At 34.0% G+C, this 12681-nt stretch overlaps 2 protein-coding genes and 1 long non-coding RNA gene across 4 annotated transcripts; 1 reads left to right on the forward strand and 2 right to left on the reverse strand.

The window, feature by feature from the left end:
* Positions 1-7002: 7002 nt before the first annotated feature.
* On the reverse strand, positions 7003-7830 carry LOC148789652 (uncharacterized). 2 transcript variants are annotated; one of them, XR_016079628.1, is made up of 2 exons: positions 7692-7830; positions 7003-7506 (listed from the first exon to the last, which is right to left on the reverse strand). It is a non-coding gene; the product is annotated as an uncharacterized LOC148789652 (long non-coding RNA). The 2 variants fall into 2 exon arrangements; XR_016079629.1 differs by having other exon boundaries at positions 7003-7618; positions 7692-7819.
* LOC104592529 (chlorophyll a-b binding protein, chloroplastic-like) lies at positions 7144-7832 on the forward strand. The gene is made up of 2 exons (XM_010251947.2): positions 7144-7554; positions 7695-7832. Exons 1-2 carry the CDS (start codon positions 7144-7146, stop codon positions 7797-7799), a joined length of 516 nt encoding a protein of 171 aa, XP_010250249.1. The 3' UTR covers positions 7800-7832.
* A 1351-nt stretch (positions 7833-9183) lies between these two features.
* On the reverse strand, positions 9184-12059 carry LOC104592640 (putative beta-D-xylosidase 5). Its single transcript, XM_010252077.2, has 7 exons — positions 11721-12059; positions 11295-11600; positions 11014-11183; positions 10818-10918; positions 10393-10731; positions 9883-10296; positions 9184-9800 (listed from the first exon to the last, which is right to left on the reverse strand). The coding sequence occupies exons 1-7, from the start codon at positions 11940-11942 to the stop codon at positions 9184-9186; spliced, it is 2169 nt and encodes a 722-aa protein (XP_010250379.2). The 5' UTR covers positions 11943-12059.
* Positions 12060-12681: the final 622 nt, after the last annotated feature.

The raw sequence follows: 12681 nt of genomic DNA on the forward strand, positions 1-12681 counted from the left end.
TTTTTTAATTTTTTTAATTCCACATAATCACCCATTAAACTAATAAGGATATAACATAAGCTAACTATTTCTAACAACCATAAATGAGGGATTTGCTTTTCTAATGTTTAGCTAAGTGGCACCACTTTCCCCCACTTCCTCCTAAATTGTCTCTAATTCCTATTTATTTCTTAAATTATCTCTAACTCTTATTTATCTCTTAAATTATCTCTAATTTAGTAGAGAGATTCCCTCATAAACTATCTTTAATTCCTATTTATCCTCTCCCCCACTTTTTATGTACATCTATCTACAAAAAGTTTCAATTAAAAAATTTTAGAATTATTTAAATATTATAACGAAATTATATACTAACTTTAAAATATTTATTCAAAACACAAAAATTAATTATAATAGGTTTAATAATATGAATATTATTAATAATTCTATATTTTTACAAAATTCAACATGAAATTATGTAGTAACAATATAAATTGTAATTTTATGAATTATTCAATTTAAATTTTCTTTAAATAATAACAAATTAAAATAAAAAATAAACAGTATTTAAATATTTCAATAACTAAATATCTTAAATAACCAAACATTAAAAATAGCTAAATAATTATATAACAAAATATTTAATATTATATAATAACATTAAAATAAATAAAATTCAAATAATGAAAATTTTAAATATTTTACATATTATTTAAATATTTAAATAATGAAATATTTAACATGATTAAATTTAAAATAGCTAAAATAACAAAATTATGTAATAAATTTTAAAAAAAAATCTTAAAAGTAAAAAAATAAACATAATAGATTTCATAATAATAATAATTTAATATTTTACAAAATTAGTGGTGAATTATGTAATAATAGTAATAATATTTATTAGTAAATAACAAATTAATGGTAAATTTGTTAATTTAGAAAATAACTTTCAAAAAAAATATTTAGTAGTAATAATTTTACAATAATAGTGTATATTCATTATATTTATATATATATATACACTAAAATTAATATTTAATTTATTTTCAATAATTATTTATAATTTATTTTTGTTTTGTTATTTAACAATAAATTGTCAATGATTATTGGAGATTAACCAACTATTATTTAACTTTTGAAATTTAATTTGTCGTATTTATTGTATTTTTGTTATAAATTTATTTTTAGTAATTATGTTTTCTTATAATTTATTGGTTAATGTTTATTAGAGATTAAACTATTATTTGAGATTACACTATTTAATGTCTATTTAATATATTTTCAGTATTTATTGTATTTTTATTAGATATCTATTGTACTTTCATTATAAATTTGTTTTCAATAATTGTGTATTTTTCCTATAAATTTTCAATAATTATTGGAGATTAAACTATCGTTATTTATTAAATGTTATACTATTAATTTAGCTGAATTTAGGAGTGCTCAAGGATTGGTTGAATTCGGTTTGCAAGTTGTTTCACCAAGCAAATCGACCTGGTTGGGTTGGGAGTCTGTCACCCGAAACCGATTGACCATTAGTGAAAATCCACCAACTCAGGTTGTATCAGTTTGGGTTTATTTTCGGTTTGGTTTGTTTGTTTAAAAAAATTAAATTTAAATTTAATAAATTATAGTAGTATTATTAAAAAAATTTAAAAATTATTTATGATATAAAATATTTTGGACTAAGAATTATAGGAATTTCCCACTTTCTCATATTAAAAAAATATATTTAAAATATAAAATATTAATATATATCTATGGTTGAGTCACTTTAGTTTTGGTCGGTTTACAAATGGCCAAATTAAAACTGAGCTAACATGGTTGAGTTGGAAAATTGCTAAACCAAAGCCGATTTAAAATACTAGAAAACGACCAACTTGGGTCAAGTTAGATTGGATTGATTATTACAAAGTTAAAATATAAACCGATTATATACTCCTATGTATTTCTATTGTTTAACTTTTGCTTAACAAAGTCCGTGCATTGCACGGGTCCCCACTAGTCTATACTATATTACAAGCGATTAGGTCCACGTCATCTGCCCTCTCCTTCTCCCATCCTCGTTTTCTCTCTTCTCTCCTTTCTCCCTTACCCCTTCCTAATCCTTCAACACCACAGTGCCACTCCAAATCTCTCTCTCATGTTCTCAATCACTTAGCCAACCCCCTCCTAAAATTTCTCCTAAACTCTCTCCCACCTAAAATTCTTCCTTAAACACCTTTAATCTATATTGCCACGTTGCATGCCTATCTTCTTCACTATAGTTTCTCTCTCTCTCTCTCTCTCATGTTACCAATCGGCTCAACCCCCTTCTAAAATTTCCCCTAAACTCCTAAAACACCTCTTAATCTATATTATAAACCATATAAAAACATAAAAACGTGGGAAAATTAATTAACTACATTAATTTGGGTAGTTAAATTAATTTGTGAAATATTTTTTATATTTTCAATAATTACTAATATTATTGAATATTATTTAGTAAATATCAACACCTAAACTATAATTTTTTCATAATTTTGGTAAATTGAAAATTTTAATTACTAAGAATTACTTCTTGAAAATTATTGATTTTGGTAATTTAATTTCAGAATTTTTTGAAAATTAATTATTGAAATCAATAATAATTAATAATTAAAATATTAATAAATACAAATTTAATAATTAAAAATTATTAGTAATTTTTATCAATAAGTAGTTATTGATATTTTCATTAATTCTGGTCAATTTATTAATATTTAATGATATTATCAAAAAATAATTAGAAATGTTTAGTAATTTATTAGTGGAAAATTAATTTCAAGAAACATAAATTTATTTTTTATATTTTCAGTAATTTTGTTATTTACTATAATTTTTGAGCAATAATTAGTGATTTTGTTAATTTAGTGAAACCTAAATTCTAAAACTTCCAAATTTTCAAATAAATAACTGAAAAATTTTAGTAATTTCCATAAGTATTGGATACTACATTTATAATTACCATAATTAATGGAACTATATTTATGGGTTTGGGGGTGTTATAAGTTTAGGGGATGACCCCCAGGGTAGGAATGGCAATGGGTGGGTTCGGGGTGAGGATCATACTCTTCATCCCGACCTTGAGTTTTAAATCCTTGAATTTTTTAATTAAAAGTTTGTTTCTAGAGAGGTATTTATTTAAAATAAAGGAAAAAATTAAAATATAAATAATATTTTAAATATATTTTGATAAATATAATATAAAAATATTATAAATAACATACATAATATTATATATTTAATATAATACATATACACATATTTTTAATTAATATATATAATCGGGGTTGGGGCGAGGGGTGGACTTCACTCCCCGTCCCCAATCAAGTATTCCTATTAATCCAATCCCCACCCTATGCCCACTAAGGCAATCTCCATCCCATCCCCACCTGATCAGGAAGGCCAAGTACTTGGCGGGGATGGAGAAAATTGCCGTCTCTATCCCCGGGTTGTAGATCCATAGAACAATAAGTTTTAAATCCAATTTCATGCATCACATGGGGGCCCTCTAGTAGCAAATATAGGTTTTTCTTTTTATTTTTTATTTTTCAATTTGGCAAGTAATAGGTGTTTAGTATACAAGCCAAGGTTTTAAAAACAGACCGAACATAGAACCATTTTGGGGACCGGTTCTTGGGTCAAATGGTCTGACAGTCCGATCCGAATGAATGACTAATTTTATTTAAAAAATAAAAAATATTTAAAATAAAATAGCCAAAACTGCTGACTGGATCAATAAGTCGACGATTCAACTACCCTAGTCAGTGGGTCACTAACCAAATCAATGACTTTAAAGTGAAACAGAACCAATTGCTTGACCGGTTCCCGTATCAACCATCCAACCGTCAGGTCCAGTCCGATTTTCATAACCGTGATACGAGCAACAATGAATTTACTTCTTGACATAGTTACATCACATGGAAGCTTCCTTTTCTTGATGTGTTGTTGGTTTAATGGGGTTTATGTAATAATGATAAGAATCTACCAAAAAGGTCTACACAAGTTTTCCATGTCATCGATTGGTGTTGTCAATTTCCATCCATTTGCTATTGGTTAGGTTGTAATTAAAGGGAAGAGTTAAGTTTTCTAATCATAATCATTTAAGTCATGTCCCAATTATATGGCCACATGGGGTTTGTCTACATGAATCCTGTTTTGCCATTTTGGTTCTTCAGTGTCAAATCCGGTCATTAAATTATGATGCATAAATCATTTCTTATTACTTCAATTCAAGTCTTTTCAGTCCCTTAGTTCTATCTATTAACCCCTTTAATTTATAATAGATCGCTTTTCCTAATTAGTGCTGCTGAAGGTGGTTTTTTTTTTATGTACGTAACTAAATCATCTCAATTTACTTTCTCTCATTTATGACATGTTAGAGCTATTCTTCCTAGGTTCCTTATTATGATTTCATTTGTAACATTTTTCCAGTTTTACCACCCATCCATCTAAGCACTCACAATTTTGCCACACAACATTAATGTGTATTTGGCCATAGTAGTTGTTTCTAATGGAGGAACCCAACTTATATATTCCCAATCCATGGGGATAGGATCGCTTATATATACCCAAATCCCAACCCACTGGCAACAACATACAAAAAGAGATATCTCTAACTTGCAGCACAGAAAAAACTGAACAAAAACTCAAAATGAACTCAAACCCATCATCAAGTTTTCAAGTAGGAAGCATCCTTATAATGCAAATTGGTGCAGGCAAATCTGAAAAGAAAAAAAAAAAACCATTTTCTGAAAAATTGTTAGCTTAAACAGCCCAAAAAGAGAACAAAAGGAAGAAAATGGAGGAACAACAAATGCCCTAAAATTACTCTATTTGAGTCCTCTCTCCTCTCCCATTGTTTGTAGCCCATTTGGACCCAGCAATAGCCCCTATACGATCGGTGTATCATTTCCATCCCTACTTCCAATATTTTGCACTTTAATCTCCAAGTCAAACTCGAATGCTTTGCTACATACCCGACTTTCTTGCATGGTTATTTGCAAGAGCGAGCAATGACCAATTAATGAACATATAGGACCATATTCATTATAATTAGATAGGTGGTGGGTGAATGGCCGATGTTTTCTCGTTAAGACATCTTTAATATGATGTAATGTTCTAAGTAAACTTAGTACGAGTGCGAATCGTGTGGACCCTTCGGTTCACAGGAAGCGTGCACCTGCCAACAAAAAATCTATATGTCATCTTAGTAAGTTAACAGGACTTTAACGGGGCTGCTCGGTTAATAATGGTCTCACTGGTAGCACAATTACATGAAGTTTGGATTATAGTCGATTTGATCTCGACACACAGAAATTGGTAGCAGAAGATTACCTGAAAGTCTAAATACTAGAGTAGCGAACATTGATCTCACGATGCATGAAATCAACTAATATGTCAGTAACAATGCAAGAGCGAGTGTTCCGGTTGATTTTGGTCTTCTTCTTTGTTGTTTTCCGATTTTTCTTTCTCTACCTACATATCCTATACTTCCATTTTGTCTGTGACAGGAAGAGAAGAAGAAGATGATAATTTTATCGCCAGTCACCGATCATCAGTCTCCTTACTTGGTTGCTGTGATTTGATGCTGAAAGACTATGGCCTTTTTTTTTTAAACCGAATCAGTGGTACCGGTTTTTTTATTTCGCCAAACCTAAACCGAACCAGCACCACTGGTTAATCAGTCCGTCGATTTCAGTTTTTTACTGGTTTGGTTCTTCGGTTTTTTGGTTTTTTATATTTATAGTATATATTATATAAATATATGTATAATATTATATTATAAATAATATATAATATATAATATATTATAAATATTTTAAAAACATATAATATATTTATAAATAGATCATTATAAATATAATATATAAGTATATATTTATATATATATATATATATATATATAATGAATATATATTTATACATAATACATAGAAAATATGTGACATATATTAAAAATATACATATAAATATATACCGGTCGGTTTGGTTAACCATCGGTTTTTTTGTAGGTTAACCGAAAACCGAACCGGTCCTTTAGTTTTTCAAAAATTCCAAACCAAAACCGAACCAATTGATTCGGTTAACCACATTTTGCAGTTCAGTTTTCTCAGTTCTAATCAGTTTTTCGGTTTTCCATGGACACCCTTATGAAAGGTGAGAGGGGAATTTTAATGAAGGAGGTTGCCATTTTTCACTTTTTCGGTTTTAGTGGCTTGTTGGACTAGCCTTAACAAAGCAATTCGTTAAATTCCTAAACTTAATGAGGTGACATGCTATTTTCATTGGCATGTGCACACTTCCCGTGAATCCGAGGGTCCACAGAATTCGAGCTCACTTAGGGGGTGTTCTGTGGTGTGGATGAAAAATTGGTGGGTGTGGACTGGTCCACACCACACCCTGTGGCAGAGACCAATCCACACCACACCATAATCCACAGCTACTAAACTATGGGCAAACTGTGTGGACTGGACCAATCCACACCCATAGTGGCATTTAGTGTGGCTTTTTTGATTCCATGTATCTCATGTACATTTTATGAATGATATATACACTTAATCATAAATATCTACTTTTTTCATTTTGTATGATAAATATTTTAAAAAATGCATCAATGAATTAATATTAATTTTTTATAAAACAATAGTAAAATAATTAAAAAAAATTATAAAAAATACATTACATATTTAAAAAAGTATTATTTTATTGATAAAACATTAAAAAAAATAAAAAAAATAAAAAATTAAGTAAAATAGTTAATATTTCATTAACAAAAATATTAAAAATAATATTTAAACAATTGATTCAGAAATTTTAGCAAGACAAATGCTATCTTAACTCAAATAAGACGTATAGGCAAATGATCAATGGTTGACAGCCATGCAGTAGATTCTTGATGGGCCTAGAGAGCGCTAGGACTCATCTATTAATTCAATCCACGCCGACGCGTGTCCCTAAATCATGATACGTAGAATGTACAAACCAACGACAAGACAGAAATGGATCTCCAAAGATAAGGACCTTTGCTTCTCTATTGCTATCAATACCACCAACATTCAACAAGCCTGAAAGAAAATAAACTAACTACACATCTTCTCTTCTCTCAGCTCTCCTCATTCATCACACACTTGCTCTTCTATCATGGTCATGGCTGCCTTTGTAATAATGACTCTCTCCTCTCCTTCTTTGGCCGGAAAAGCATTGAAACTCACCGGCTCCACCTCAAAGAATCCCGGCGAAGGCAGGTTCACCATGAGAAGCACCTTGTCTTGGCCCAGGCAATCCATAACTGGTAGCCCATGGTATGATCATGACCGTGTCAAGTACTTGGGTCCTTTCTCCGGCCAGCCTCCGTCCTACCTCACCGGTGAATTCCCCGGTGACTACTGCTGGGACAGCGCCGGGCTCTCTGCTGAGCCAGAGACCTTCGCCAAGAACCGTGAGCTTGAGGTCATCCACGCCAGATGGGCCATGCTGGGAACCGTGGGGTGCATCGTGCCTGAGCTGCTCGAACGCAATGGCGTCAAAATTGGTGAGGCCATATGGTTTAAGGTTGGTTCACAGATCTTCAGAGACGAAGGACTGAACTACTTTTTAAGTTCACAAACTAAAATACCTATCAAGGATTTACATTACGAACAAAGCTAAACCAGTGGTAGTTCTAACAAATCTCTTTTAAATTCACATACCAGTGGAGCGGTGAAGAACTTGAACGACTTCGGTGGAGCACAGCAGAGGAGACCTTTGGTGGAGCGGTGAAGAGATTGGACGGAGGAGAGCGTCGAGAGTGCGCGTGAAATAAATCGTGAACCGAAAATGCGATTGACGAAAAATTGTGTGGACCGACCCCATCCAAAAAAAATGCGACTCCATCCACGAAAAAATGTAGAATGTGGATAAGACTAATCCACGAGATAGCATGGACCGATTCCATCCGCAGCGAACCGAACAATGATTTCATCACGTGGCATGGACCGAAATGATCCATCCACGAGCACTACCGAACGCCACCTTAGTATTTCTCAAGTTGTATCCAATGGAAAGACTATGGATTTCCAGTAATTGACATTGCTGGTAAATAAGGCTTTCCTTCCTCTATGTTGTTTGGGAGGGCTTGTTCCCTTTGTGAGGTTAAACCTTACTTTATCCTCCTTTTTTCTTCTACAAACTCCTGTAACAAAGGTTTTGTTTACTTCTCCTTTTTTGTTGATCCCTCTGAAAATCCTGCAGTGAGGGATCGTTCGCTAGTTTGATCATTTGCCCGGAACAGCCTCTGCTCTTTGAGGACAAGTTTCTTCTGATCTTGTTACGTACCTTTAATATGCCCATTTGGATAGGTCGAACTCAGTAAGATAGTGCCTCTACCAATAACTGGGTTCTCAGAAGCAACCAAAAACGACTGAAAATAGTAAGGAAAAAGTAAAGGAAACTGGTCTCTACAGAAAGACTCAAACAAAAGATCGCTGTAAGCTGGAAAGAAAGCTGTATCACAAAATTAACCGAAATCTCCTCTTTGTGTCATTTTCTCTCTCTCTCTAGATCTCAGCTTAACCGAAATTAAGCTGAGAGTTTTCAAACCAAGCACATCATTCTGCTGCGAACGCTTGCATGAGCTTTACGAAATTTGCCTTTTCGGGCTTAAAAAAAGTCAACTAAACGTATGAGATAGACTTAACGGCCACCACAGAGAAGAGTTCATTTTACAGAATGGCATTTAAAAGTTCAAACTCTATCTGCAAATCATATTTACACATCCAGTGTAATTAAGTAGGCAGCTAAGGAGTACTTATTTGCCACGTTATCAACAGTTTTAACGCCACGTGGCTATGGTTAACATAGAGACCATCTGTAATTAAGCACTCTGGTCAGGCTAGGTTTGAGTCATGAGTTGAAAGTCTAGGGCTGCAAGTCGGGTTCACCCGAGTCAATAATTTACACTGTTTCGGGCGGCTTCGGGTTGGGCCTATTGAAAATTTGACAAATTCCCAACCCTAACCCGAAAAAGTTGCACCCTTAGTTGAAACTTAAACCACAAAAGAAACACAAGAAAAGCTATATAAAGTTATAAAGTTTGATAAGATTTCGGCTCATTTAACAAATTTCTATTTGAATTCAATATTTAACATTTTAAGTAGGTATACCGAAAGAGCACTAACTAAAAGCTATAACATTGCTTCATCTCTAGAACTGAAAGTTAACTTGCATAGGGAATGAAATCAATCCATCTCCAACCATGATCGTGTGCTGCCCAGATGGTAAGAGAGTGTAACTGTTACTATCCACCAGCATCAAGCTTTTGCAAGCATTAAAAGTAAACTTCACTTTCTTGCTCTCTCCTTTGGGTACAAACACCCTCTCAAATCCAATTACCTGCTTAGCAGGAGCACCAACTACACCATTTGGAGGTTTGGAATATACGATCAGTACATCATTTCCATCCATACTTCCTCTGTTCTGCACTTCAATCTCGAAATCAAATTCCAACTCTTTGTCACAGACCATATCATCAACCAAGACTGCTGGGCATGGAGGCTTATATGCATCGTCCTCATAAGATAGAGGCCGGCAATGCTGATACTTGTTCAAGTTAATGTCCAGAGACCTTTTAGATGAAGCAATGTTATAAGTAAACTGAGTATAACTCAAGCCATATCCAAAGGGAAAGACTGTAGAGCCATTGAAGAACTTGTATGTTCTTCCAGGAAAGCCCAAACTATCAACTGGCCTAAATGGCATTGATGTCATTGGCAGCTTGTCCACATAGTCTGCTTCATACCATGTAATTGGTAATTTGCCACCTGTAAACATAAATTAATTTCATTAAAACTGAGAATACTCTAAAAATCACTTAATTTTTACCAAACCAAATGATTTAATTACCTGGGTTGTATTTTCCAAATATAACATCTGCAATGGCTGAACCACCTTCCTCTCCAGGATACCCAGCCCAGAGAATTGCTTTAATATTTGAGTTGCTCTTGGCAAAAGAAATATCAACACCTCCGGCAGACATGACCACAAGAATAACGGGTCCTTTAGAAACTTCAGCAACTTGGTTTATCAACTGAGTTTGATAACCAGGAAGAAGCAAATCAACTCGATCCAAACTCTCTGCTTCAACTGACAAATCTAGACCCACAATCACCACTGTAGCATCTGCATTCTTTGCTGCCTTCATCGCTCCAAAAGTCAAACTCTCATTTTTACATGCTACATCACTGCATCCCATTGCATACTTCACGTCTGCAAATCTAGATAAACCTTGCAATGGGGAAGTATAACGGCATGGAATACCTATATTCATCCATGAAAAAAGTTAATTTCAATGGGGAAATTAGAATAGTTACTGATGAAAAAATAAATGTTTTGAACAATATAATTAAAACCTACCTGCATAGTTCCCGATCATTACTTTTGTAGCATTAGCGTGTGGCCCAACCACTGCCAGTGTTTTAATGGAGTTATTCAAAGGCAAAGTATCATCAGCATTCTTAAGCAAAACAATCCCCTCTCTGGCTGCCTCCGCTGCTAACTCAATGTGTTCACCAGCACAGACGTTATCCTTCCCCAGTGACTCGAACTTAGGACTGCCGTCGAAGAACCCCAGCCTCATGAGTACGACGTAGAGATTCTTGAGAGCCTTGTCTATGTCTCCCTCTCTGATTTTCCCTTGCAATGTCGCGTTCTCAGCATAATTAGTGTAGGTAGCTCCACAATCCAAATCCAAGCCTGGAATAGCATTACCATTAACAAAAAGCTGAACGAACAAACAGAGATTTGGTTGCTGTGCTAGAGACCATTAATTGACGACTTGCCTGCATTCAGAACTTGCGCTACAGCATCCTCCGGTGTGTCAGACAGAAATTTGTGATCGTCGTAGATCACTTCGATGGAATCACAATCTGAGACAATGTATCTGTAAATTGAAGGAAGTTAGTTTTTTTTTTTTTTTAATCTATAACTGAAACGAATTTAGTTTGTTTCTGTCGAACAGAAGATAATGATGAGTACCCATGAAGATCCCAGTCTCCTCTCACAGTCTCCTTCAAAAGTTGCGGGTTAGCACAAGTGGGAATTCCATTAACTCTGTTGTAAGAGCACATAACACTGCTAACATCTCCATCTCGGACACACATCTCAAAGGGACGGAGAAACGACTCCACCATATCTTGCTCAGACACCTTCAAATTTAAACAAAAGATATATTTAGAACTAATGCATGCTAACTGGTTAATAATATATTTAATGAAAAAAAAGTCGACATTAGAGCTTGATCTGTGATAAAATTATACCCTTGCGTCAAAGTGCAGGCGATCAACTCCAAGCCAGTTATCGACGTCATAAGCAGCATAGTGCTTACAGCATGAAGAAACCTTCAGAGGCCTAGAGTTCAAGTCGGTGGTGTTCTCGTATCCCTCGACGTCTTGCAGACCTCTAACATAGTTTACTGCATAAGAACCAACTACGTAAGGATCCTCCCCTGGTGTCTCTGTGATTCTTCCCCATCTAGGATCTCTTACTACATTGATGTTAGGACTCCAATAAGTCAATCCAGCACGGCCCAGATTATACATAGCTCTTGCTTCCGTGGAGACAACCTGCAAAAGCAGAAGAATTCGTCCATGAACAAGACTGAATTAGCAATACTTTTTCTATTTAATTTTCAGAACTTCAGATTGTTAGGAAGCATGAGTTATGCTAAATGGGTTATAACTCACCTGGCCGATTTTCTTCCAGAGAGACTGGTTGAAAGATGCCGCAGTAAGAATGACGGTAGGAAAGCTTGTTGCACCAGGAACAAGCTGATCAAAGTGGGTGCCCGGACCGACATCGGAGACGCCATGAAGCGCCTCAGACCACCATTCATACTCGGGTAGTCCTATCCTGGAAACCCCAGTGCTCTTGTCTCCGAGCTGTTGGACCTTCTCTGCGAGAGTCATTCTGTCCACTAAATCTTTGGCTCTAAGATCGTAGGACAGAGACTTATCGCAGTAACCGAAGTCCTTCAACTTGAGCCCTAACTCAGCAAACCTCGAAGGATCACACACACGAGTATAAGTGGTAGCATTGGAAGTCGTGGCTAGTAGACGACTCCTTGCAGCCGAAAGAGAAGAGAGAAACAGAAACAGTACACAGAAGAACAGAGCTCTGGCCATTAGTGACCGAATGAATGAAACGCTGGAAATGGAACAAATGTATGCGCCGTGGAGCATCGATTGTAGTGGTGTATATATAGAAAGAGAAATATGAGATAGGATCGAAATCTATATATATATCTATAAGCAAGTGAAGAAATTTTCTCATTATTATTATTATTTTTTTATTATATGCCATTTTTTAAACAACCAATGCACTTTACCAGAACCTAAATAAATTTTTGAAATGGAACAAATGTCATTTTTGAAACAATACACATGTTTTTTTTATTATATGTCATTTTATTATATCTAATTCCTATTTATCTCTAAAATTATCTCTAATTTAGTACATGGATTCTCTCCTAAATTATCTCTAATTCCTATTTATCCTCTCCCCTACTTTTTATCTATATCTATCTAAAGAAACTTTGAATTAAAAAATTTAAGAATTATTTAAATATTCTAACAAGATTATATAATAAATTAAAATATGTATTAAAACCACAAAAAATAATTTTGTATTTTTACAAAATATATTGCA

The sequence above is a fragment of the Nelumbo nucifera genome, chromosome 8, assembly GCF_055504915.1.
Source record: "Nelumbo nucifera cultivar China Antique chromosome 8, China Antique-T2T, whole genome shotgun sequence".
NCBI classification, from domain to species: domain Eukaryota; kingdom Viridiplantae; phylum Streptophyta; class Magnoliopsida; order Proteales; family Nelumbonaceae; genus Nelumbo; species Nelumbo nucifera.

Bases quoted from the DNA above. Each gene is read 5' to 3' on its own strand.
- LOC104592529 (XM_010251947.2), top strand. From the start codon at position 7,144: ATGGTCATGGCTGCCTTTGTAATAATGACTCTCTCCTCTCCTTCTTTG. The intron at 7,555-7,694 runs GTTGGTTCACAG...TTCACATACCAG, and splicing joins GTGAGGCCATATGGTTTAAG to TGGAGCGGTGAAGAACTTGA.
- LOC104592640 (XM_010252077.2), bottom strand. From the start codon at position 11,942: ATGACTCTCGCAGAGAAGGTCCAACAGCTCGGAGACAAGAGCACTGGG. The intron at 11,601-11,720 runs GTGAGTTATAAC...CTGCTTTTGCAG, and splicing joins TCTGGAAGAAAATCGGCCAG to GTTGTCTCCACGGAAGCAAG. The intron at 10,732-10,817 runs GCAAGTCGTCAA...ATGCTATTCCAG, and splicing joins AGCGCAAGTTCTGAATGCAG to GCTTGGATTTGGATTGTGGA.